The 25,009-nt window shown below is 38.9% G+C and overlaps 13 protein-coding genes across 13 annotated transcripts in view; 9 read left to right on the top strand and 4 right to left on the bottom strand.

The window, feature by feature from the left end:
- The window catches only part of FDP41_004657 (uncharacterized protein), a gene marked incomplete at both ends in the record, with an annotated part of 966 nt that extends 52 nt beyond the window's left edge, over nucleotides 1–914 (bottom strand). The window contains one exon of the mRNA XM_044708095.1: nucleotides 1–914. This exon is cut by the window's left edge and continues 52 nt beyond it. Coding sequence (XP_044561064.1) covers nucleotides 1–914 — 914 coding nt within the window.
- Nucleotides 915–1,378: 464 nt separating this feature from the next.
- FDP41_004656 (uncharacterized protein) lies at nucleotides 1,379–2,797 on the bottom strand (the record flags this gene model as incomplete). The annotated part of the gene is made up of 1 exon (XM_044708094.1): nucleotides 1,379–2,797. One exon carries the CDS (start codon nucleotides 2,795–2,797, stop codon nucleotides 1,379–1,381), a length of 1,419 nt encoding a protein of 472 aa, XP_044561063.1.
- Nucleotides 2,798–3,458: 661 nt separating this feature from the next.
- FDP41_004655 (uncharacterized protein) lies at nucleotides 3,459–5,399 on the top strand (the record flags this gene model as incomplete). Its single annotated transcript, XM_044708093.1, has 1 exon — nucleotides 3,459–5,399. One exon carries the CDS (start codon nucleotides 3,459–3,461, stop codon nucleotides 5,397–5,399), a length of 1,941 nt encoding a protein of 646 aa, XP_044561062.1.
- A 436-nt stretch (nucleotides 5,400–5,835) lies between these two features.
- Nucleotides 5,836–7,317, top strand: FDP41_004654 (uncharacterized protein; the record flags this gene model as incomplete). The annotated part of the gene is made up of 1 exon (XM_044708092.1): nucleotides 5,836–7,317. One exon carries the CDS (start codon nucleotides 5,836–5,838, stop codon nucleotides 7,315–7,317), a length of 1,482 nt encoding a protein of 493 aa, XP_044561061.1.
- Nucleotides 7,318–7,444: 127 nt separating this feature from the next.
- On the bottom strand, nucleotides 7,445–9,431 carry FDP41_004653 (uncharacterized protein; the record flags this gene model as incomplete). Its single annotated transcript, XM_044708091.1, has 3 exons — nucleotides 7,445–8,278; nucleotides 8,397–9,289; nucleotides 9,374–9,431. The coding sequence occupies 3 exons, from the start codon at nucleotides 9,429–9,431 to the stop codon at nucleotides 7,445–7,447; spliced, it is 1,785 nt and encodes a 594-aa protein (XP_044561060.1).
- A 138-nt stretch (nucleotides 9,432–9,569) lies between these two features.
- Nucleotides 9,570–10,667, top strand: FDP41_004652 (uncharacterized protein; the record flags this gene model as incomplete). Its single annotated transcript, XM_044708090.1, has 1 exon — nucleotides 9,570–10,667. The coding sequence occupies one exon, from the start codon at nucleotides 9,570–9,572 to the stop codon at nucleotides 10,665–10,667; it is 1,098 nt and encodes a 365-aa protein (XP_044561059.1).
- Nucleotides 10,668–10,866: 199 nt separating this feature from the next.
- FDP41_004651 (uncharacterized protein) lies at nucleotides 10,867–14,672 on the bottom strand (the record flags this gene model as incomplete). Its single annotated transcript, XM_044708089.1, has 4 exons — nucleotides 10,867–12,393; nucleotides 12,683–12,971; nucleotides 13,117–13,846; nucleotides 14,258–14,672. The coding sequence occupies 4 exons, from the start codon at nucleotides 14,670–14,672 to the stop codon at nucleotides 10,867–10,869; spliced, it is 2,961 nt and encodes a 986-aa protein (XP_044561058.1).
- Nucleotides 14,673–15,492: 820 nt separating this feature from the next.
- FDP41_004650 (uncharacterized protein) lies at nucleotides 15,493–19,261 on the top strand (the record flags this gene model as incomplete). The annotated part of the gene is made up of 2 exons (XM_044708088.1): nucleotides 15,493–16,581; nucleotides 17,414–19,261. 2 exons carry the CDS (start codon nucleotides 15,493–15,495, stop codon nucleotides 19,259–19,261), a joined length of 2,937 nt encoding a protein of 978 aa, XP_044561057.1.
- Nucleotides 19,262–19,295: 34 nt separating this feature from the next.
- Nucleotides 19,296–19,691, top strand: FDP41_004649 (uncharacterized protein; the record flags this gene model as incomplete). The annotated part of the gene is made up of 1 exon (XM_044708086.1): nucleotides 19,296–19,691. One exon carries the CDS (start codon nucleotides 19,296–19,298, stop codon nucleotides 19,689–19,691), a length of 396 nt encoding a protein of 131 aa, XP_044561056.1.
- A 50-nt stretch (nucleotides 19,692–19,741) lies between these two features.
- Nucleotides 19,742–21,067, top strand: FDP41_004648 (uncharacterized protein; the record flags this gene model as incomplete). The annotated part of the gene is made up of 1 exon (XM_044708085.1): nucleotides 19,742–21,067. One exon carries the CDS (start codon nucleotides 19,742–19,744, stop codon nucleotides 21,065–21,067), a length of 1,326 nt encoding a protein of 441 aa, XP_044561055.1.
- A 371-nt stretch (nucleotides 21,068–21,438) lies between these two features.
- On the top strand, nucleotides 21,439–22,262 carry FDP41_004647 (uncharacterized protein; the record flags this gene model as incomplete). The annotated part of the gene is made up of 2 exons (XM_044708084.1): nucleotides 21,439–21,680; nucleotides 22,046–22,262. 2 exons carry the CDS (start codon nucleotides 21,439–21,441, stop codon nucleotides 22,260–22,262), a joined length of 459 nt encoding a protein of 152 aa, XP_044561054.1.
- Nucleotides 22,263–22,964: 702 nt separating this feature from the next.
- FDP41_004646 (uncharacterized protein) lies at nucleotides 22,965–24,395 on the top strand (the record flags this gene model as incomplete). The annotated part of the gene is made up of 1 exon (XM_044708083.1): nucleotides 22,965–24,395. One exon carries the CDS (start codon nucleotides 22,965–22,967, stop codon nucleotides 24,393–24,395), a length of 1,431 nt encoding a protein of 476 aa, XP_044561053.1.
- A 100-nt stretch (nucleotides 24,396–24,495) lies between these two features.
- Nucleotides 24,496–25,009, top strand: part of FDP41_004645 (uncharacterized protein) — a gene marked incomplete at both ends in the record, with an annotated part of 528 nt that continues 14 nt past the window's right edge. The window contains one exon of the mRNA XM_044708082.1: nucleotides 24,496–25,009. This exon is cut by the window's right edge and continues 14 nt beyond it. Within this exon, the coding sequence (XP_044561052.1) occupies nucleotides 24,496–25,009 (514 nt within the window).

Here is a 25,009-nt window from a genome sequence, read left to right as displayed (position 1 = left end):
GTAAATTCAGTGTCAAATCTCTTCTTTTTGGATTTTTGATTTTTGTAAACTGGAAGCATGTTGTGTTGTAAATTGACTTGCAGAGAAAATTGATTGTTTGGTTGTGGAGAGAGCTGTTGTTTCGACGGTGGTGTTGATGGATGTGGCTCCTGAAGTGAGAATTGAACATTGTTATGATCATTGGTGTCATTGGTATGAGATATTGTGTCACTGGTTGTTAACTGATTTCTATTGAGGTTGTTCATGTGTAAGAAGGAATTGTGAGAAATTGTCGAGTTAGAGATGATAGATTGATTCTTAACTGTTTTAGGAGTAGAAATTTTCAGATAAGCTTCATGAATTTTGGAGGAGGAAAATTGTGAGATTGTGGCATGACTTGTTGGATGCGTGGCATCATAACTCGTGAAAAGTCTTGATAGTTTCACATCGTCAGATTTGGACAAATCAAGAATGTAAAATTTGAAAAACTGTAAAGCGTCAAATTCTTTGTCTTGATTGGCTTCCATCATTAGATTTCTCTCAATGATGAATGGAGGTGGTGATGAGCTCTCGTGACTGGATGTGACATTCATAGTTTGAAAATAATTATTGGGTTGATGTTGTTGCAATAATTGATAATGTTCCCATTGCTTTTTCATGTTCTTTTCGTCAATTTCCATCACTAAGAACAAGTTCTCATCAAATTTACAAATTTTGATATTCGAATGATTCATCATGTTCAATTTTCCAGATTCCACATGAAATGGTAAAATGTGACCAATTTTTTCAAATCCAATTTTTACATGATTTTTCGAGTGAGGTGAATAACTCATTTCAAATCTTCCACTGGTTGGGCTTTTCAAATTCAAATATTGTTTTCGAGCGATTTGTCTTTGAAAAACACTAAACTCAGAGAATGGTGAGCGATTCTGCATGATCGTCTCTCGCAGACAGAGAGAGTAGTCGTAATACTAGTGTTACTACGGGGTGATTGTAATTCGAGAAAGGAATCATCGCTGATACTTTCATTGGCAGAGCTTGGACTTGGTACGTAAGTGTCAGATCTCTGCAATGAGTACAAGTGACAATTATTATGAATGTCACATCTCACAAAACCATACCCTTGAAGATGGTCATGAATCATTTCAATGCGTGACATTAATTGAAGGGATTTTCTGGCACTGTCTGAAATGATGCTAGTCGAATCGAATAGACCATGATACAATTCATCGATCATTTCTTCTTCCTCTTCGACGGTATTAGTCACATCGAAAAAACATCTGTGGGAGTTGTGACTGCCGATGATGGAGTAATTGCATTGTGTACACGAAGAGATTTGTAATCAAGGGCTTCCACAAAATCAATCGATTCTACATCGGTGACATATTCTGATTTGATTTTAGATTTGTAATTTTTGTGAAATTCCTTTTAACATTAAGCTTGAATTTGAAAAGTTTAGTAGGTCCAAAAAGCATATAATTAAATTTTCCAAATCATTTCCGAAAAAGTGAGTACTCGAAGATGGACATGCATTTGCCAAGTATTGAGATAAAATGCTTTCATTGGTTTGGTTCAACGGCGAGTTTAGGACGACTGAATATCCCCAAATATTTCCACTGAAAAATCGTTCATTCGGTTGTTTTGAGAGTGCTTTTGCTTGTTGTCGAACTTTGAGTAAGCGAAAATTATTATTATTAGAGCCATCATTTGAAGGTGATGGAGAGCATTGAGAAAAGGAGTGTTTTGAAGAATTGATGTTGCTACTATTATTACTACTATTAGTAAAATTATTTGATCTCGTATGTGTTGCGTTAGAGGTTGTGACAACAGATTCATCTAATTTAACAAGCCAAAATTCAATAAATAAATTATCATACATGTTAAACCACGGACACCACATTAACATGTAAGAGTCTCCTCTCACCATTTCTGGCCTTCTCTTCGTTGATCTCGGAACGTTCGTGGTCGTGTCACTGCTCTCTAAAAAAGTGTGAAATTCATTCGATCGAACACTCTCGAATGGGTTAGATTCAAAATCTTTGGCTGGAGATACTCCTCCGTGAGGATTTGTCGTCGTCGTCGTCGATGATGTCACACCATAATCCTCTAATTTCCACAACGTCAAAACAGTGAGAGGAATCATTTCGAATGAATCATTATGCAAAGATCGTGATGAAATTCCAAAACAATGACTAATGTAACTTCCCATTCCTCTCGAATCCATCATGGAAAACAATGCAGGTGATGACATGCTTCTACTTGATCCGAGAGTGTTATGAGGAGGGTGATGTGATAGTGGTGAATAATAGTTACTGTTGCTATTGTTGTTATTACTACTACTACTATTAGAACTAGAATGTGACGATGAATTTGTTCGAGTTGTTGTTACAACACTGCTATGAATGGATGATGCTGGCGATTGATCTCCAGACCATGAAAGAGGCTCTTCATGATGAGGAGGTGTGGTAGAGATCGAGGAATATTGATCCTGATTGGATTTTCTTCGATTCCTAGAGGAAGGTGATAATGTCCATGATGATGATTGAGAGTCATGTTGTTCGTGATGGTGTTGTTGATGGTCGTCCTGGTGATCCTCATCATGATGATGATGACTTGGCAAATTTACTACTATTGCATCGCTGATACTTTGAACCATTTTGGATGGTGAAGCGGAATGGTTTGTCAATGATTGTGAAGATTGTGGAAATGAACGATCCGATGGTGGTGGTGATGATGAAGATGATGTATTTGAGGAGATCGATGATGCATGGTTGGGAAATGATCGTTTGATCGACGACAGTCGTGACGGTTCTGACATATTTTTTTGGGTTGGCGTGAATGCGCTTTCAGTGGTTGTGTCAAATTTTGGAAGGGTCAATCTCAGATTGGATTGTACGTGATCTCCCTTAAAGTTTGCTATTTTTATTGTGTTCGCGTGTGAATTATTCGGATTGATTCTAAGGGTTTGAAATCAAACGGAGGTGACCAGGGTTGTTCATTCATTTGTGAGAAGATCATGATGGCCAAAGCAAGCACCATTTGGATATAAATGGGAGTTGATTCTCAATTTAATCCAAATCAACGAGAAAGAGATGATTCAGAGAGGATGATTCACACCAGAGTCGAGAGAAAAAAAAATTATTCAACGTTAATTTTTGTTTACATTGGGACAAAAAGACGACTACTCGGTCCAGAAGCTCTCTTTCTCATCCTTGTCATCACCAAATAATTTCTAAAACCCCATTGTTGTCAAAGAGTAATAATAGTTACCAATAACAACAGAATTGACCCGAAGAGTCTTTTCCATCGCTCATCACGTTGTTGTTATTATTTTGTTGGTTGGTTGGTTGGTTGGTGGCACACGAGATTTGGAAACAAAAATCATCATCATCATCACCAGCAGCAGCAGAAGTATATTCCCTCTCAATATTCCCTCACCTTTTCCCTCAAACAGCCTTTTTCTCTCTATGATGATGGACATGCCTCCAACCACCATTTTGGAGGACGAGGATTCATTGATTATTATTCCTACAAAAAGACAATCTGAGAGTAGTTGCAGCACCAGCGGTTCAAGTAATAGTAGCTCCACCACGAATCATAACGGTCATTATCATTTCCATCATCAGCCTACTCAAGCACACAACATGAATCAATCCATTCACACGAACGGAAATGAAAACGAGTCCTCTCGGTTTGTCACCACACCGACTCAACTACATCACCACAAATACACAACGAATGACCTTTGCTCACCGCCGGTTATTTCCACCAGAAATAGATCAACATCATCCTCCGTTGCTCTACATTCTAATACCAACAACAACAACAGCAGCAACCAAAACGTTCAGAACACAACTACTAGTACAGGAGGCAATTACTTCTCTCATCACCATCATCACCACCATGACAGGGATATCATCCATCCACCATCATTGTCGTCATCATCAGATTCATCATGTATTGAAAATTCCAATAGTCACCACCACCACCTCCAGGACCATACAACGTGCATCTCCGATACTTGCTCAAGCACGCTCAATTCATTGGTCTCATCACCAACTGGCACTACTTGTAGTACCCTCTCAAATTCTTCCACCTCTTCATTAACGTCACTGTTGGAGTTTCAGCAGCAACCACCAGTTATTTCATCATCATGGCCAAACATGGTGCTACCCACACAGTCACAAGGTGTTGCATCAGGTAACGGCGGCTCTACTACTACTACTACTACTACTACTACAACTGGCAGGTCAATAACTACTGCTGCTTCTGTCCAACAAAATCTCACCATTCATTATCCACAATACACCATTCCATCCCTGAAAGAATTGTTTGTCACTCGGCACGGAGAGAAGACCTCTCAATTGATCAAGTATGGAACTGGTCTTCATGGACTTGCCTCACCAACATCACCTCCCTCATCGGCTTCCTCAGCGGAAACACCAAGCACACCGATAGACGTGAATGGGGATTATGATGCAGATCCACCTTTAACAGAAAGAGGTCGGCTGTGTGCTAAATTATTTGGACAAAACTTTTACCTCAAATATCTTGTTAAAAAAGTGGAGCAAGCACAATTCACTAATTCCTGTGATGAAAACGTTTCAAAAACACTCCAGATATACACCTCACCTTTTCATAGATGCCTTCAAACAACCGAGCAAATTGTCAAAAGTATTTCGGAGGAAAGTGAGAGGGATGGGAAAAAGTTTAATATTGAAGTTTACATTGACTTTGGACTGATGGAATTTTATGGTTTGAAACGAAAATGGACACTGGATATGATGCCTCCAAACATTGATCAGATTAGACTGGAATTTCCATTTTTAAGCAAGTTTATGGTAGACAAATTTTGTAATGAGGAGTTGAATTTGGAGGGGCTCTATTTTTCTCTTAATCCTCAAAACTATATCAGTTATTTTACGGAGAAGAATACAATGGAACTGATGTATGACTTAATTCGCAGAGTGAGAGGAACTTTTTACAATGTTGAAAATAATGTCAAAAAGATAAGAACTGAGAATGCAGAACCCACAGTTCTACTTGTGACACATGCAGCGACAATGATCCGAATTGTTGAGGAATTAATTGGAATTTACCACAAAACTCCACTCTCGGAACGAACCAATGTTAAAGCCTCTATTTGTGGACTCTCTCACTTGAAGAGAGAATGCGCACCCAAAGAGACTGCATCCAATCAGCCTACCAATGAACGAATTGCAGTCAATACTACCACCACTACTGTCACAACCACACATTCTACAACAGCAATGACATCACCTAATGACCCACCATTGTCACCGTGGAGTTTGATTACCAACAATGATATTTCATTCATGGAGACCTTTGAGTCGAAAACGAGTCAGCGTTCTCTTCAATACTATCAAATTGATTCATCCCATTATGTAAATAGAAAGTAGAAACTGTCACATACTACAACAACAATTAATTATTTATGCATCTAGTTACCTGGAATCATCATCATGTACAACTATTTCAAAACTCTAGGAAATAAATGGAAACAAGTATTATTGCATGATGTCTATTTTGTATTTCTCTAAAGATTCAATTCAAGCGGTGGATTCAATTCGAAAAGTGCTTTTCAAGCAAAGCCAAAACAGAACAAAAAAATGTCGAATTCAAATGCACCTTCCACCACGAATCCAAACGAAAAGAATAACCCGAATGATGATTTGGATGATGATTTGAATGAAGACTTACCTCCTTTGATTGAACATGATGATCCACCACCTGACCTTATTTCTTCAAGTAGTGGTAATGAGAGTCATAATCATGAAGATGATGATGATGATGAATGGGTTGATATAGATTCGGACGAGGAAACCGAAGAGGACGATGATGGAACAGAGGGATGTTGCTGTTGTGGTACATGTAATCACACGAAATGTTCATCGTAGTGATGGATCCATTGCATATCCACCCCTCATTGATGATTCCGATCGGTCTGATGAGGACGATGAGGAGGATCATGTTGGTGAAACCACGTCCGATGATGATGACGATGATGATGAAGGGTTCTTCCCTCAGTTTGGACCAAGAAGATTTTTCGCTCCTCATCAACACGCTGACGACGATGACCAGCATCATCATCACCATGCCAGAAGGCAACGAAGACGAGCAAATCCTGTGGTTGATGCTGAAGGAGTTTCCCATACCGAAGGTCAAGCGCTTGGCAAGTGTTGGAATGGTCTGTCGCCTCTAGAAAAATTCAAACTTGATTTCATGTACAAACAATCACAAGATTCGTTCAAATTTACATCATCTTCGAATGATACTGCAACTACATCAACATCATCATTATCAACAACGAATAATCATTTGTCATCGGCAACAACAAGTAGTTCATCGGAGGCAACCACAACGAGAGTAGCTCAGCAACAGCCTCAGCTTAATTTTAACGGAACAAACGCACCATCCAACACATCGAATACTTGGAATAGTAGTGGTCCAGTATTTTCATCATCTCCTTCCTCAACCTTTTCGTTGAATGGCAATAATAGAAGTGACAACCAAGCTAGTACAACAAGAGCAGCTTCATTCAATCCTACTAATAGTTCACAAAGTGCCATCAATTCTGACACTCCATTCCGATTTAATTTCAACACCACAACAACACTACCACCACTAAATTCAAATACGACAAGTACGGATCTGTTTAATGCAAGTACTTCATCCTCGACTTCCACCTCAAACAAACCCAATTCGAATTTGAACACGGCGACGACGAGTCATCTGTTTACAAGCAATAGTAGTGGCGATGGCAGATCTTCTTCTGGAAATACGTTCTTTAATTTTGGAATGAGTAATAGCTCAGCAAATAATAGGGACAATCATAGAAAACGAAGCGCCTCAGGAAATGCCGACATTAACCGAAGTGGCAATTCCAACACATTTGGAAATTCCTCCTCACTATCATCTTCTCTGCGAACTTCTCAATCCTCTCACGACAACCTGCTTCCTTCATTTTCTTTGAATTCTACTAGTGGCACAGGTGGTTTTGCATTCTCTAATACCACTCTCAATGCCTCACCTTTCCAATTTTCCTTCACCAGCAATGACAGCAACACGCAATCACATCCACAACAATCGAGAACAACACTTCAACCATGTTCTGAAATTGAACTCTCCTCTCTGACCTTAGAAGAAATAATTCTTGCCATTCAAAAGATTGTAGATGATGCACAAAAGAATCCTGTTATTTTCTTTTCTTCACTTTCTTCCTCTTCTGCCAAGACTTGTCAACCCATCACAAAACTCACAGAATTTCTCCTATTGCTATTAATATTGCAAGTTGTTCCTTCATACGTTAACAAGTGAAAATGTAGAGCTCTATTGAGGCAAAATAATAAATTAATATGGAGTATGCTGTTTGGTTTAATTAACAGCACAGAAAGATCTTTAGTTACACAAGGTTATTTAAATTGATACCTTTCTTGACACACCACTACATCAATTCCACCATTTCAGCCATTGGCATGTTCACCACTGCTGTAATGACTGGTGATGTACCTTCCTTACTACATACAAAGAGACGAAGAGTGTCCGGTGCAATCGAGGGATCCAACATATTCACCATCTTACTAAATCTGTAGAGAGGTCCAGGTAAAAGAGAGGGTAAATTTAACCTTCTTGCATCATCTTCCAAAGAATAAATGTCTTCATCGTATGCAAATATAATAAACAAATTGGAGATGGGCTTCTTACCAGTATTCTGAACTTCAATGTTGACCTTAAATTTTGGCCCTAAACCTTGCACATTGGCCACCAATCGAATAGAAGAGCCCGATGTGTATGACAATGGTCCCTGTCCATCTGTTAAAATTTTCACATAGGCTCGCGCAGTATTGAGACGAACACGGGCGAGATCTTTCTGGAATGCATTGTGCATTTCTGATGAGTAGTCCACTTCCCGTTTTGTTTGTTCCAAATATAAGAACGTTTTGGTAGGAAGGTCAAGAGGTTCTTCCTGTTCAGGTGGTGGTCCACTTTTAGTCTTACTTTCTAGACTGGCTTTTCGTGAAATGACCTTAAAATCTAAACCTCCACTTCGGTATGAAATCATCAAGCTGTTTACTTCGGAGCCATAGGTGCCATATTTCAAACCTACGACATGTTCATATAAATTAATAGTATTCACAAGAGATTTTCCATTATAAATACGTAATTCCTTATTTTCGAGAGCAACCATGACGCATTTTACACTGCGTTGGCCTCTCATATCCAGCACCTCCATGTCTTTAATGGGAGCAGGCAAATAAATGGAATATTGTTTTTTACCCTGTTGCGTTTGTTACATGATCACATAAACAATAAGCATTTCACAAATTATTTGTTTAAATGTCGATCATCAGTCAAACGTTCCTCGAATCAAATAAAAGCTCCTTTCCAATACTTACTCTCGTGTTGAAACAGTGAATGGTACTATTCATGAGGCCAATCACAAAAGTTTTGTCAATTCTTACCATCGTCACTGGATGTGACTCGAGCTCTATAACAACTCCGCTCACTTCTCCATTCTTGATGGTATAAACATTTCCATTTCTACAGGCTGCTGCAATTCGATAATCATTATCTAAATTTCCAGCGATACATAATTTAACAGGTGCCGAAGGAAGCTGAACAGCTTTGATGATTTGTGAACCGGATGGAGACAAGATGAAAACAATTCCTGATTCTGTTCCGATCACTGGGCATCCAATAGCGTCCTCTCCTTCCCTATCTTTTGGTAAGATGGAAAGGCATGTAATGTTGTTTGGAAAATCGATGGGCGTATTTTTTCTGGAATCGATAAATTGCCGAATATCGTCATTCGATGTAAGCGAGAGCAATTCATAACTTCGAGGGCTCAGAGCAACATTAAGGTCACGAAGTCGTGCCAACTCTGAGAAAGCCGTCTTGCTGTCATATTTTCCCTCACTCAAGAATTGCCAAATTTCCGCCTCTTTTTCATCAATTTTTTTTGAAGGAATACAAAATTTGAAAAATGGCTGTAAATTCTTGTAGAGAAATAACTTGTTGGTGCTTGCGACAAGAATCATGGGACGTTTTGGGCTTTGATAATCCGTATAATACGATGCGATGGCCACAGGTTCTTCTAATAAAATATTCTCGCTAATTATTCCAGTTCCTTTATAGACTCGGAGTCGATGGGTTTGTTTTGTTTTCTTGCTTTCCAATGGATTCTTTCCCGAAGTTGCTGCCACAAGTTTATAATCTCCATCTCCATTGATATCACAAAACATCATACATTGAGACATGGCTGTTACTGTGGCCAAAGGATCATACCAAGCTAATCATTTTGGATTTTTTGAATACCATAGAAGGTAAGCTCATCTCACTTCCACACAATGTTTTCAAAATTTTCTTCACCTACCATTGATCCAAACATGATTATTCATCTCATCTTTTGATTCCGATGTTGTTCTGGACATGATTCAATCACGTGATTATGATTTTAAAAGGTTGTATTTTTTTTTGTTGAATTTGTAAACAAGTGGCGCCAATGTTATGTTTCCGTTACAAAAATTCAAATTTCATTTCCAAAAAAAAATTCATCATCACCTTTAGGAATGACTTGTCGCTTCCTCGTAGCCACAGTCACCAAAGATTACATTTCAGCCTTGGCTCCGGGCCTTGATCTGAGTAGTATTCAAAAAGTCATCACCAAGGTCAAGGATTATTTATTCGGATTAGAAGGTGCTCTCTCTCGGAGTGCCGGACGTCTCTCTCCGAACTTTTCTCTGTGCCAAATTCCAGTATGTGTGGATATTGCTTGTAACATATTGAATATTCCACAATTTTCGAGAGAGTTGGCCATTAAAAAATCGGCCTCTTCGCCACAAGATTATGAACGAGCATTTCAAGAAGCTGTGAATTTATTGGGAGTGACCTTTCCGATTAAATTTGAAGATTTATGTTTATCATTTGGATGTAGTGGAATTGGAGCTGCTTGTGAGCGACTTTTGGAAAAGTATCAACAAGAAATGATGAAAAAATTTGAAGGGAAGAGTGGTGCCAATTTTTCCAAATCAGTCTTTAAGGTTGTGGCGTTCTATTTGGTGGCTACTCATCAATTTAAATATAAAGTCGATAAAAGGAAACTCATAGAGGAGACGAGATGTCACTCGAAGAATTTTGAAGATATTTTGGAATCGATGAGAACGACGTGTCATTTGGGATCCAACTCGGGTGTGGAAATTAAAATGAAAGAAGATTCGACAACAGCAACAACAACGACCACTCCAGACAAATCATCGAGCCACAAGAGAAAACTTGATGAGCTCATGCAAAATACATCACCAAGCACTTCTTCTCCCTCTCTGGAGGAATTGAATCGTTCTTTGGTGATTGGACTCGATGAGACAAAAGTCACCTTTAAAAAGAAAAAAGGAAATGAAAAGAAGATATCAACAACGTCACAAACTAACAAGAATGAAACCCCAAAGAGAAGAAATTCAAACAAAACAAGTGAGTCGAATGACTCTTCGTCCACATCGACTACTTCAACATTCAAAGTTAATGGATCGAGTGCTAACAATAATCAAGAGTCAACAAGTCAGACCAATCCAGTTCATTCAAGCAAAAACAAGCAAACTCTACCACCAACCCCACCAACCCCTCAAAATCAACCTCAAATAAGGAATCTAATCCAAAGCAACAAAAATTGATTTTGGATTTTTTCAAGTAGGATCATGGTAGTATTCGATCGTGATTATTGCTGTTATTATTGTTATTTATTATTTGTATTTATTACTGATTCCTTTAAAACGAACAGCAATACCTCTCTAAAAAATAAAGAACACCCGATGCATGAATGACAAACGTACAATAAATAATGACTTTATTTTGCATTACATATTGTGGGAATCAGAAAACGGTCTTATTGAAATTCCACTTTTGGTGCAGTTGAAGTTCTGGGCCTTGACCCAACCAAGGAATGATCAGGGTTGAGCTTGATTGGATCTGGTGTTTTTGATCTTGATCCAAAATTGAATCCACTCGATAATAAGGTTGAACTGCGTGGCGGTGGCACTTGTGATGCATGTTTGCCACTACTAATGGGTGACTGAGGCATTGTGAAAAACTTTGACTTGAAGGACTGAGTGGAAGTGCCGCTGCTGGATCATTGCTACTCGAGCCATTCGATCGTTTGGTTAATAATGCCTGAATATTCGACGATGTGTAGTGATGAGAGAAGGATGGATTTGTGTAATGATTCGACTGCAATTTGTGTAAAGGTTCTGAACTGTGTGTACTGCCTTGAGGATTTTCCTGTGAGTGAGGAGGTTTTGAGGTAAATTCCTCAATGGCCTTCTCAAAACAATACACTCGAATGGGTTGACTACCATCGAATGAACACAAGGCAATCATGTGTTCTTTCGAACTCCATGCAATATCGTAGACTGGCGAATCCTCAAATCCAAAATCTTTTCCTTCCTTATAAATTAATTCCTCACTCTCAACATTCCAAAAGTAAACTCTTCCAATATCGGATCCAGAGACAATGTATTGGCCGTCTGGACTCACATTACATTTCTGAGCATTGATAAAACATTTCACACCGTGATATCGATTACGAATGTTTTTGAGGCCAGTGTCCAATCGTCGTAACATGTTGTCCTGAGAATGAATAAACAAACGTTCTTGAGAATATTTTGGATCAATGCGAATACAGGTGAGAGTGGATTTGCTCAGCTCAGTATCTTGAATGGTTCTCATACAGGCAAACGAGTTGGAAATATCGTCTAAGGTTGAATCCTCTCTGAGGCGGCAACTCCAAATTTTGATCACACCGTCACCGCTTGCAGAATACATTCTGGTTCCACCATTGTCGAAAGCAATGCTACTGATTCTAGAGGTGTGTCCTTCGAGTTCTTTGATAGTCTTTCCAATGTCCTTATTGAAAATTCGAATTCGACGGTCATAACTTCCCGATGCAACAATTTTCTTGCAGATGGGATGAAATCGTGCCGTGTAGACATAGCACGGGTGTTGCATCGCCGAAATGAGTTTTGGTTTCCTGTTGGAGGCCTTTTTCTTGTCGTATTCGACATTCCAAACTTTACAGATACCATCCGATGATGCAGTGACAATCTCAGTATCGTCACAATTCCAATCAATGGTATAAATAAGATCAATATGAGCATTAATCGTTTCAACCAGAGTTCCCTCAAAGACATCATAAATTTTCAATTGGCCATACCTCTCATTGGTGTGACATCCACAAGCCAAGTATTGACCCGATTTTGAAAATTCCAAACAAATACATCCCTTTTCTCCAGCATCAAATTGAAACAATAACTTTGATGGAATTTCACATGGCTCATTCACATCTCGTTTCAGTTTGAGTCGTTGAAGTGATTGTTCCTTCTTCTTTTCTTTGGTTTGTTCAGTCTGTACAATATTTACCACTTGCTCATCATTATTTTGAAGCAATTCCTCGAGTGTGAATCTTCCAATTTCAAATTCATTAGGTTTTTGGGGTCGTTCAGGAAATGATATTTTTTTCGTGGCGGTCGTTGCTGTTGTTGCAAATCCAATCATTTACAAAGTTCGTGTTACACGCGTAAGTTGGGTGTTATGTGGTTGCAATTCATGACGATGATATTTTGTGTGGACAAGTAAATTCACACGAGCCAAAGTCGTTCAATCGATTCTCAGAAATATTCATTCTCCAACTTACCATTGCTTTCATCTCAATGTAGAGAGTTGAGGGATATAATTGTGCCTGATGTCTATGTTGATACAATAAGAACGCCTCATTGGTGGAAAAGACTGCATTAGTGTTTAAGGCAGCGCTCGCTTGTGAAGGTTGTACTAGAGGCGAGTGTGGTTTGAAAATTTTTGAGAAAATTCCAGGAATTTTTCTTGGATATTTGAAAAGTCGAATCCGCAAGTCTTTGCCGGCATTGGCTCTTCCACTCGAGCTCACAGGCTTTAAGAATCCCCAGGCTATTTTGTATTCTCCTTTTCTTATGTTTCATGTCATTTCAGAATTTAGGATGAAATTGAGGCCATCAAAATATCATTTCATAAATATTAAATTCAAAATAACATTCAATGTAAATATAATAATTTTAGAACGTCCTGCAATGCATCGCTATCAAATGTACCTACTCAAAACTGAAATCTACAAGTTCAAAAATAAATACAACATTTTCTTTCAGAAAGTGATTATAAAGTGTATCAAAGTACATGGTATCATTCCATATTGGCACCAAACTTTTGGTCTTTTTCATATTGTAAGGTAGAGTCATTTGTGGTAAAACAACCTCACTGGACTTGTCGTTGAACGAGTCAGCTTTAAGATATTGACCCGTGAGAATGTCCAAGACCGAAACTTTAACACAAGGATGCACCACATTTTCATCTAGAGTTAACATATCTGCTCCCTTAATGGTCAATGTTAAAATTGGTCGCGTCATTCTATCCGCAATGTTGCGCTTTGTGGGATCGAATAATGAGTGTTTGTTTGATTTGATTGTTGGTTCTTGTTGAGGATCCGTAAAGGAAAATGTCCTTACAAAATTCAAAGATTTTCTCCAAAATTTAGCCAATCCTTTCCTACTCCAAATAGTGTCCGATTGTGAAGCAAGATATCCGGGTAGTAATGCTGGTGTTGTGACATTGGCTTGATTATTATTTTCCTGATACAACTCTGCCATTGGATCATTGTTTTTTGGAGAGGAATTTATGGCATCCTCTGCCAATGATTGAGTTGAGGAGCCGCTCCCGTTTGTTGTCGTTTCGTCCTGATCCAAAATACGGTCATCCATTGTTGAAGAAACGACGGCTGGAGGTTGTATAAGGGCATCTTGTGAAAGGGTCTCTTCTTCCTTGGCGCCATCTGAAATACGAGATGGTTCAGTCACATCGTCGTGAATGTTGTTATTTGTTGTCTCTTCAGGTTTGGGCTTTGAACGGCGTCGTCTTCTTCTACTCTCGCTATTACTTAGCTTTTTTTCTCTTTAGGTGAGCTTTCGCGTTGCTGCTGTTGATTCATCTCAATCTGCTGGTCCTCGTCATGGAGTAATCTCTCAGAAGAACTTATTGACTTGTCGTCACTATGTGAGGATTGTGGTTTTTCCACTTGAAAAACTTCGAAATTATTATCGCTTGTTTCGCGAGGAGCAAAAAGGATCTTGCTCTATTGGTGGGAGGGGCGTAATGATGATTTTGTCGGACGGCTGTTCATCCTCCTCATCATTACTTTCTTTGGATTGTGTCTTATTTCGACCGCTGTTCGGGTCCAAGTTACCTGTGCTGGATGATGACGGTAAGCCAAGATGAGGAACAACAGTTTTTGCTTTGGGTTGGCTTTGTTGTTGCTCCGATGAGGTAGGCTCATCATCATCGTATTTCGTTGACATGATTTCTGTTTCTGATGATTCTTTTTTTACCTTGGCAATAACTCTGTTTGAATGTTGTTCTTGCAATTTTAATTCTTCTTCATTTCTATTTTTCTTTGTGACTTGTTTCAAGTTGTCACGATCCGCATTGTCATCATCGTTGTTTGATCTTTGTTGTGTTTCTGAAACATTTTTTTTGAGCTTGCGTTCTGCTCGCTCATCGTTGTTGTTCTTCCTAGACAAAGGTTTTGCTGGAGAGTCTTTGTCATTTGTTTTCGAAGGCGAATGTGAAGACGAAGATGGCCTCTCTATTCGTTCCTCCATATTCTCCGAAACTTGACTGGTGTCCAATTTCTTCTTTTCCTTTTGTTTTAATACTTTTCAGTTACATCCTCGCCCGTATTGGGATTGTAATATCGATACTCTCCATTTTCATCCTTTTTCTTAATGACTTTTTGTTTTTTCAATTTTCTTGGTTTTCCTACCGAATCACCCGATAAGGCACTCGGCGATTGTGGTCGATCATCTTCATGAGTCAGGTTTGTGAATGCCCGCCCAAAATCAACGTCCAAATGTTGTCGGCTCATGTTGTGGCTTATTTTTTTTGGATTTGAAAAATGTAAATTTTTGGCGGTTTCAAAACATTCACATTGCCAATATATTTCTAATTCTTCAGTAAAATTATTGCGCAATGAATTGATTTTTAATACAATCATACACAATGAAAGAGTTGACTTGGTTAGATAGTGTCTTTAAAGTGACACTGCTCGTATATTTTATTGTTGGCATAATTTGAAATTGTCACATCTTTACCTTATTGCATTTTCTTCCTGATACTTGAATCCACAATGATCCTCATCGCCCATTATTATTCATCATCCACTCACACGATCGATTCAAAGCTTTGAAATGCAATCATAGAGAAATGATTTGGAACAACAAATGTCACAATCATTCTATTTAAAGAACCTGAATTGTAAAAAAAAAACAAATACCGTTGAAACAACAAAATCTCTTCGGCGCCATTACAAATCTGTTATTTGAAGCCTTGCGACCAACAGCATCAAAATCCGCATTCCAATCCATCATAACAACAACAACAACCTCAAAAAACAAACAATAGACGCGATACAGATATTTCCGAATGGATCTCACCACAACTACTCTCCTGCCCCGAAGCAATAGTCTTCGTCAGGTTTCTCGTTTTGTATCATCATCATCGTCCTCTCTAACCGATCAATCACACGAACCACGACATACTCAACAACCATCTCCTCCTGAAAGTACTTTAGGTATCTTAACCGATCCGATCACATCCAAAGGTGAGCTTTTGCAACATCAACATTCACCACCATCACTCCGTCATGGTTCCTCATCATTGAATAGTCACTCTTCATCGTCTTGTTATTATTACGGTGGAAGTGGTGATGGTATGAGTGAATATTTGTCTTTATCTTCTTCATCGTGTTCATCATCATCATCATCGTCCTTCTCTTCGGATTGGTTGTGGAGATCGTCATTTCCGTTATCTCAGGCCTTCGGACCAACATCATCATCATCATCAATCCATCACCAATTATTTCCATCATCCTATCAACAACAATATGTACTTCCAACCACAAGTATTCATCTTAATCCATCCTTGACGAATTGTAATTCTATCATTTCAAATATTGTAGAATCATTTCATTATTGTATTATTATCGAATTTGAATTTTCGTATCCGCAAACATGTTTGAGTTTTGATCGGAACGGTACAAACAGTAGCAGCAGCAATGGTGGATTCTCATCGTGGCTTTTGGGTCTAGACACAAAAGAGGATTCCATGATCATGCCATCATCCTACTTGGGTGTGGCACCATCATTTCCGAGTGGTGTCAAATCGGTGTGCTTTCATATTGTCAAGTGTGACGCCACCACGACAACAAATAATAGTGCTCTTCGGAAAGCCACTTCGGAACAACATGGTGACACGACTAATGAGCACGGAAAATCGCTCAATCATCACGATGGAAAATCGATCAAAAATCACCACATGAGCAGCACTTCCACCGCTGCCACAAATTCCAATGATCACATGAATGGTATCTCACCTCACACTCGCACCAGTCAAAAGGGATTGATCATTAATTTGGAGGAATATGATCCGTCGAGTACAGAAATTTTACAATGTGAACACTATACGCCCTATCCTGTACATTTTGTTTCTAATTTTTGTGAATTACTCCAATTGGTACGTATGAGATATATTTTGTTACTTTTTTTATCGGATGTGTTTTTAACACCTTTCCTATTTTATGGCGATGATATATTTTCATGAATTCCTTTTTGCGTTTATGCCATGCTTATTGTATGATTGGCACTGGATTCCACCACCACTGCGACGACATTTGGCATGTTTTTGTGTGGTTTTTGTGAATACCTTCTCCGCAACTCTCCGTTAACAAATTCCCCGAAAACACAATTTTGATTGAATAATTTTGAAAAATACTATTTTGGTGATTCTGTGCATTTTGATTGACCAAATCCAACAACAACCACAACTTGAAACAAAACGCTCAATCTTTTGGTGGTGAAACTCTGTGTGCTGGGTTGACTGCGTAAACCTGCCCCTATATATTATATATTTGTATATATACAAATACTGTTCAACTGTTCACATTCATCATCAACAACAACCACCACAATACCATTCACACCAATTATTGTTGTTGTGACTTTTTGAATGTGTGTTTGAATTTGTTATTAATAATATTATTGCTTTGTGCCGACTCAACGAATCACACCATCACGAACGACACTTCAACGATAACAACCTCTTCATCGGTGAAACTCTGACTCCGATATATATTGAAAACGACCTCCACCACTTGTACCGGTACCACCACGAACACACCATCTCCAACCATTCAATCAATATTGTTCGTCATCATCGCCTTTTCTGTTCGAACACAATTTCCACCACAAAATAATTGAATTTTTCAATAATATATTGAACCTCTGCTCTGGGAACAATAACGTCGCGTTGAAATTCCGAAATTGAAAACACACAATATACATAATAGCTTGACGAGAGTATTGAACGAGAATCACTCACTCTGTTGCAACAACAACCGATCCAATCCGAACAATTATCATCATCCTCTTCGGCAGACCACATTCTTACACCAAGCAAATTACATTCTTGTTTCCTCTCTCCTGTCCATCATTGTTGCTTTTCAACGTCGACGGAACAACAACAACAGAACACCAACAATATCAACAACCAGCACTATCAATCAACACTTTCCTATTGCTCCAGTGTCGTCAATATTCCTCAACTCATTCAGGAACTTGCACAACGACATTGCATTCATATTGACAGTCTCTTTGAACGACCATTCTTTACATTAATTGAGAATAACCATTTATCTTATCAAACAACAACATTGTCTACTGCAGCAGTTTCAAAGGAAAACCATTCAATCCCCTCCTTCTTTCAAGGCAATTTCACAATGATTAAGAATTGCGAAAAAATGGCACAAACCATCCTCAAGCAAGTACATCAAAGTGAAGTGGACTCCTCTTCTTGTTCATCTCACTCGACTACTACTCCTACCACCTCTACTTTAGAATACCCACAACAAGAAGCCATGTTTGTTTCATCGGGGGCAGCATCCTCTCTATCATCCTCATCATTGGAAAACCAAACTAGTACTAGTCATGAACACGACAAGTCGTCGGACATGAATGGTAGGGTTATTGCGCTCAATCATAATGGCGTTGTTGATGCTTCAAGTGCTCTTACAAGTACTACCAACAGCAGCACCAGCTCCAACAGCAATAACAACAGCAGCAATGAACAACAACAACGACCAACGACTAGCTTTATATCCAAGCCTCTCTCCATTCATTCACCTTCATTTGAGCCTCCTCCTCATGTCTTGCAACAAACTATTCGGCAAGAAAGAGCCCTATTACAACAAGTCGACTCTCCCCTTACGGACGAATTTAAGACAAGTGTTGCAAGGCTTAGAGGATTACCATGGACTAGTACCATTCGTGATATTGCTGAATTCTTCTCAGAATTTAAGCTTGCCAAGAGAGATCCTTCCCTCAGCAATTTGGAAGAACAGATACAAGCAGCGACCGCAGAGTACTCTACAATGACCTACTATCCGTCCCATATTGAGAGTAGTATGCAACCACTTGAGCATTCTGAGAATAGCCCTAATAGTTCCACCTCCATCACAATGAAACGCCCTAATAGATCACAGAAAAGTAATGCTCATGCTGGCAACAATAATGGTTCAACTCATTCTAGAGGAGGCAATGCTTCAGCAGTATCGAACACTCCTAGTCAAACTTCTCCCACCACCACAAACACTTCTGCTACTCTTCCCTCACCACCAACCTATGCTGATGTTTTGAAGGGAATTTCAGTACCATCATCAAGTGCAACCTTCTCCTCTAATGCTACCTCCTCATCTGCCACACATCACTCTTCTTCATCGCCATCAACATTCTCGCATTCACCAACCACCTCTACTACTCCTCAACAACAAGACTCCTCACCAACCAGTCATTCACAACAACAACCATCAATCCTCACGATTCGTAACAATGAATGGACCTCAATGGATTCATCTTCAACAGCAGCAGTATTCGACTCGTCAACCACAGGTCAATCCACACAAGTAGCAGTAAGACAATACACATTACCAATTGAACTTGTTAAGGAATTGGACATTCTTCTCATGCTTAATTATTATGGAAAATCAACAGGTGAAGCCTATGTTCGTTTTGAGTCTGATGAAGAACTTGAGAGAGCAAGAAAGACCATGGACAAGAAGAATCTTGGCAATCGATACATTGAGATTTTCAAGAGCACAGTGGATGAGATGGAACATTCAAGAAAAAGTTCTCGAACGTAATTTGAAGAATTTGAACAACTCAAAAATCCTCAAGATGCGCAATGTTCCCTTCTCTGCAACCGAGGAAGAAATTGAAACATTCTTTTCTGGACTTACCATTGCAACAGCTCCCCTCTATAGACAGAGTCATCATTCTCATGCAGGAGTTCCAAGTGGTAATCATCATCATGGCAAAGGAACCACCTCCTCACTTCTCATGAATGGTGGCGAGGAGCCAAGCACAACAACTACCAATCTCAACTCTGCTACAGATGAAAGCAGTAGTAGCAGCAGAAGCAGTCAGAGTGGTATTGGTGCTGATGAAAGTAAGAGCGAGTCACCACAAGAACATCGTGACCACGATGAACACACTCAAGAAGCAGCACGATCTCTTTCACAACAATCTTCCATGCCAACTCGTAGAAAAATCTTTTCGTCATTAATCCAATAACAGGAAAGAGAACTGGTGAGGTATTTGTTGAATTTATTTCTCATGAACAAATGGTTCAAGCTGCCAAGAGAAATAAGGAAAAAATTAGAAATCGCTACATTGAATTATTCCATAGTAGTATTTCAGAGTTACGAGCTTCCCAATACTATATTCAACAACATCAACAGTATTACCAAACAAGACCACAACAACATCCATATCTGACCTCTACTAATTACTATCCGAGAAGTTCGACTATGAGAAATCATTATTATCCAAGTCATAATTACTATCAAAACAGAAATAGTACTAATAATGGTACCATGATGATGAATGGAGGCCAGAACATTGTCTCTCCATCCGAATTGAAACCAACACATTCAACAAGTTCAACAGAGGCATCATTTATTGTCAAGATTGAAGGCCTTCCTACTGACTTTGAGGAGGATCAAATAGCTGACTGGTTGAATGGTCTTAACATTGCTGATGCTGGAATTCATCTCATATTTGGTGAGGATGAACACTCGACTGGTGAAGCCTTTATTGAATTTGTTGATGAGGAGAGCTTGATGCGAGCGCTCGAGAGAGATCAAACCACCATCACCTCCACTGAGGAGAATCATGAGACTGGCGAACAACACAACGAAATAACCTACACTGTGAGAGTTCTCAAGAGTGACCGAGCTGAAATGCTTGCCGTTTGTGGAATTGAGGACGAAACTACAGAAAATCAAGAAGAACAGCCACAACAAGAGGAAGAAGGAGCCAATGCTCCCCAAGAGACGACCACTCTCCATGATGTCAATACTCTTGAGACATCAAATTCTGGCGATGCAAGTCAACAAGAAGCTCCACAACACCAACAACCTTCACGTGTAGGTTTGCAATACAGTACACATCAACACTCAACCTATCGCAAGAATCCATACTATCATCGTAGAGACAACAATTATGGCTCTTACAATCCTGCCTACGCTGGAGGTTATTATCATCCAATGATGTTCATGATGCAACAAGCCCAATACTCGTTCAATAATCACAATAATTATCAAGTTTATGGATTGGATCAACTCATGAACACGAACGCAAATGGTAGCTCCTCCAATTCAACACAACCATTCAAATACAAGCTCTTTGAACACCCAGAGAGAACCCTCAAAATGAGAGGTCTCCCTTTCACAGCAACTGAAAAAGAAATTATGGAGTTTTTCAATGGTTATGATTTTGAGGAGGATAGTATCCGCTTCAAGATGGACTTTAAGAGAAATCGTCAAACTGGAATTTGTTACATTAGATTCAGAACCAAGAGTGAGGCAGAAAGAGCAGCCAATGAAAGAAATAGATGTAACATTGGCGATCGTTATATTGAGCTTTTCACCATTGTTCCAAAGACGTAATTTTATGATCTATCAAGACAATAATTTGCCTCACAATAAATAAAATTCATAACAAGATTGATAATTGCGGTGCACTGATGTCCATCTCTAGCTGTTTTTATCAATAACAGTACTTGGTAAATCATGATGATGTGAGGTTCTCTACTCGTGTCCAATAAAAATCATAGATCAAAGGTAATTTGAGGTATTGTTATCAAAGGTGTCCCACACAAACATGACGACACTTCAAACGTCAACACACAACATGGGTGACGAGTGATGTCTGCAGACACCATTTGGACATTTTCACATCAATCATCAACCCCATAAAAAAAAAGCCAACAACAACAACTCTCCCATTTCCACCTCTCCACTTTCACATTACCCACAAAATGTCATCAGACCAACTCACACAACAACAAATCAAGGAATACAAGGAAGCATTTGCCTTCTTCGACAAGGACGAGGATCAAAAAGTTTCCAAAGCTGACTTGGAAAAGACTTTCCTCTCCTTGGGTGAGAACAAATCACAAAATGATATTAGAAAGATGATTGAAGAATGTGATTCCTCTCGTACCGGTTTTATCACTTTTACAGAATTCTTGACCGTTCTTTCACAAAAGTTGAAGAACACGTAAGTTGATAATATATTGAGGAGTGGACTGATTCTGACTTTATTTGATGGTCAATCGATTGATTGATGGACAATTTTAATGATTTTCATCTTGTGTTTATCATTCGTTCGAAACTGGTCATAATCCTTCGTTTTTTTGTCATCTCCGTTTTCTCTAAACATTTTCACAACACAACCATACACTCCGTCATGATGAATGACCTGTGCACATGTTAATTCATCATCGCTATCACCGACGATGATGATCATTTCTCTCTCTCTTCTCCAAATCATTTTTCCAACAACAACAACAACAACACTCACAACATTTCAATTTTCACACTCAATGACGACGACAATTGACACATCAAATTTTCTTCTCTCAGTGATCGTGAAGAAAAGATCAGAGAAGCTTTCCGTGCTTTTGACGAAGACGGAAAAGGAACCATTCCAAGCAAGGAATTGAAAGATGCCTTGTGCAATTGGGGTGAGAAATTCACAGAACAAGAATGGGTTCAAATGAGAAATGAAATTGGTGCCAAAGATTCTGGTGACTTTGATTATGAACAATTCATTTGCAAAATGTTGAACAAGTCTCAATAAAAATCATATTAGGAGAGAGTGTATGTGCGCGACCATATACACAGAATAATTTTATTGTAAATGAAATGTTGTTGTTGTTTGGAATGTGTTTTCATCGGATAAAAGTTTAAATAGGTCTAAGAAAAGTTGTTGGTGTTGTTGAAATTCATAAGGACAAACAATGACCTCGTTCGACGAGAGAGACAATCGTTCATCGTCGTTCATCACCAGCGCTGACATCACAAAGACTAACGCGGTACATTTGTGAATGAGGTTGAAGAAGGGAATTGTCTCTCCTGAGAATTGAGAAACAGTCGAACTTCAAAGTTCCCTCTCTTCCTCCTCTCTCTCGAATTCTCAGCGCGAGGGCGATCATGAAAGTGCGCAACCACCTCTCAACAAGCCCTTCAGAATCTCTCTCTCTGAGAAGAAAACTCCATACAGCCCGACAACCAATTTCCATAAATTACCTGCTTTCTCACTTCTCAATCATCACTTTGAGGGAATGGGATTTCGGCAATTTCGCATTCTGATTGCAAGTGTTGTTGTTGTTGTTGTTCTTGTGTAATGTTATGGATTGTTTAGAGAGAGAGAAAAAGGTATAAAAAAAAGGTCACTCTCGTTGTTGTGCTTCTGGGAATATATAGAGTCACAATCGCATTCTTCGGATCATCATCATCCGCACAGAGAGTAGCAACAGCACATTCATCATCATTCTCCGCAATGTCTTGTTCATCCTTGTTGACACCATCATGCTCCCCAATCATTGGACAAACATTCTCCTCTCTCAGCCTTGTTCCTTACGAAATTATCTATCAAATTTTACAATTTGTGGAATGTCCCAAAGAACTCGAACGTTTTCGGAGAGTGCATTCTTCATGGAATTTGATTCTCCATGGTCAAGAAGAGAATCGAAAGGAAGATCAAAGGGAAGGTTTCAATGATAATGTTGATGCGACTTTGAGGACCACTCTCACGACCATGTTTTGGAGAGAAAAGTTACAACAATCTTCACTTTTGAAATTTGTATCCAACACTTCTAGAATTTCGTCGAACTTGAATATTAGCATGGCAATGTCCTCCATTCCCTCTTCCGTGATTCTCCACAAGAGAAATCAATTGGTCATGCAGTGGGAAAATGACGATTGTATCAAATATTGGACAAGTAATTATTTACAAGTTCCAACAACAACCTCAACAATCACAACCACAACCTCCTCACCAAATGTCACAATATCCCAACTTGCCAATTCCCAATCTGAGAATAAGGTATTTCAATCGAGCTTGAAAATGAATGAATGTGGAATTCTGTTCATTGAATCAAGTCGTCACCTTCGATCTGAACAACAACAAGATCTTACATCATCCATGACGTTTCATCCTTTCATTGATTTTTGTAAAAGTACCTATCAAGACATGATTCTCCTGAAACAATTGCAACAAGAACTTTTGAGTGTGCATCAAACCTCACGAGAATATCACAAAATGACATGGAAAGATCCAAGCACTCCAAGTGCAGTGAATTCACCTCTCATTCCTCTTATTTTACCTCCTTTGAATCATCATCATCATGATCAACCATTTGGTACAGAATCGATCATCTCCATTCATAATCAACAACAATTAATTAGTTTGGAATTCATTTGTCACTATTTGGGAGTTCATGAAGAATTGTACAAATTACCAGAACGAACACTCCATAAGAGAATTCTTTTGAAGAACAACCTTAATGGTGAGAACAATCCTCTCACTTCCACTCCGTCCTCCTCCTACTCCTGCTTGATAACCACACCTCCTGCCACTCCAACTACTACAACTTCTAACGAATCACCACAACCTCTTTCATCGAATTTAGCAGCGCCTCATCCTCTCGTGGAGAGAACTTCCTCAACCATAGAATTTCAACAAATATTTCCTTCGGATCAATTTAATGCCGAGTTTTGTCAAGAGCTCTCTCAATGGATGCACCACTATATGGAACATCCTACTTTGATCATGTTGGGAGTGTCACAATTGAATCCTATTCCAGTTCTGATTGTTGGTGAATCGACGAGAGAATTTTCAGAAAAATGGAAGGAAACAAATTCATCATGTCCTCGAAATATTATTGGATTCATGACGAGTACTTTCCGAGTACCAGAATTTGCTGAATAAAACTTCCATCCTTCTTCAATCTTTTATTCATACAAAAGCATAATCTTTCATTTATCTCTATTTGTAAATGCCTATATTAAGGGACAAACATTAAAAAAAAATGAAAACTCTTTCAGCTCGCTCGATTGCTTCCTCAATCAATTCCTCATTATCTGGGAGAGAAGGTTCTAGTCATGATACCTCCGTTTCATCTTTTGGAGTGATATCTGCAAAGAGGTTTTTGAGTACAGTGGTGCCTTCTGAGAATGAGCAGCAAGATGATGAGCGAAATAGCGATTCCGACACCAGCAGTACGAGTAGTGGAAGGAGCACCAACGATTTTTTGAATGAGCAAGTGGATGATTTTTCGGATCAGTTGGAACTTTATCGTGCTCATTATGGCGGTGATTATGAGGAGGATGAAGAAAATAATGTATTGGTGGAGCTTCATTCAATGAACGGCCGTAAGGAGGATACAAAACATAATTTTGAAAATCAAGAGAGCAAAGAGCTCATTATTCGGCAAAAGGCTCCAGAAAGCGGCCATAATGTTCGACATGGACAACATGTTGAAAATGTAAACATTTATCAAAACAAAATATTAACTTCAACCGTGGAAAACAATTCCGAGGATT

Source organism: Naegleria fowleri (genome assembly GCF_008403515.1).
Source record: "Naegleria fowleri strain ATCC 30894 chromosome Unknown tig39, whole genome shotgun sequence".
NCBI classification, from domain to species: Eukaryota; Heterolobosea; class Eutetramitea; order Acrasida; family Naegleriidae; genus Naegleria; species Naegleria fowleri.
This window is presented reverse-complemented; position numbering and strand designations above follow the sequence as displayed.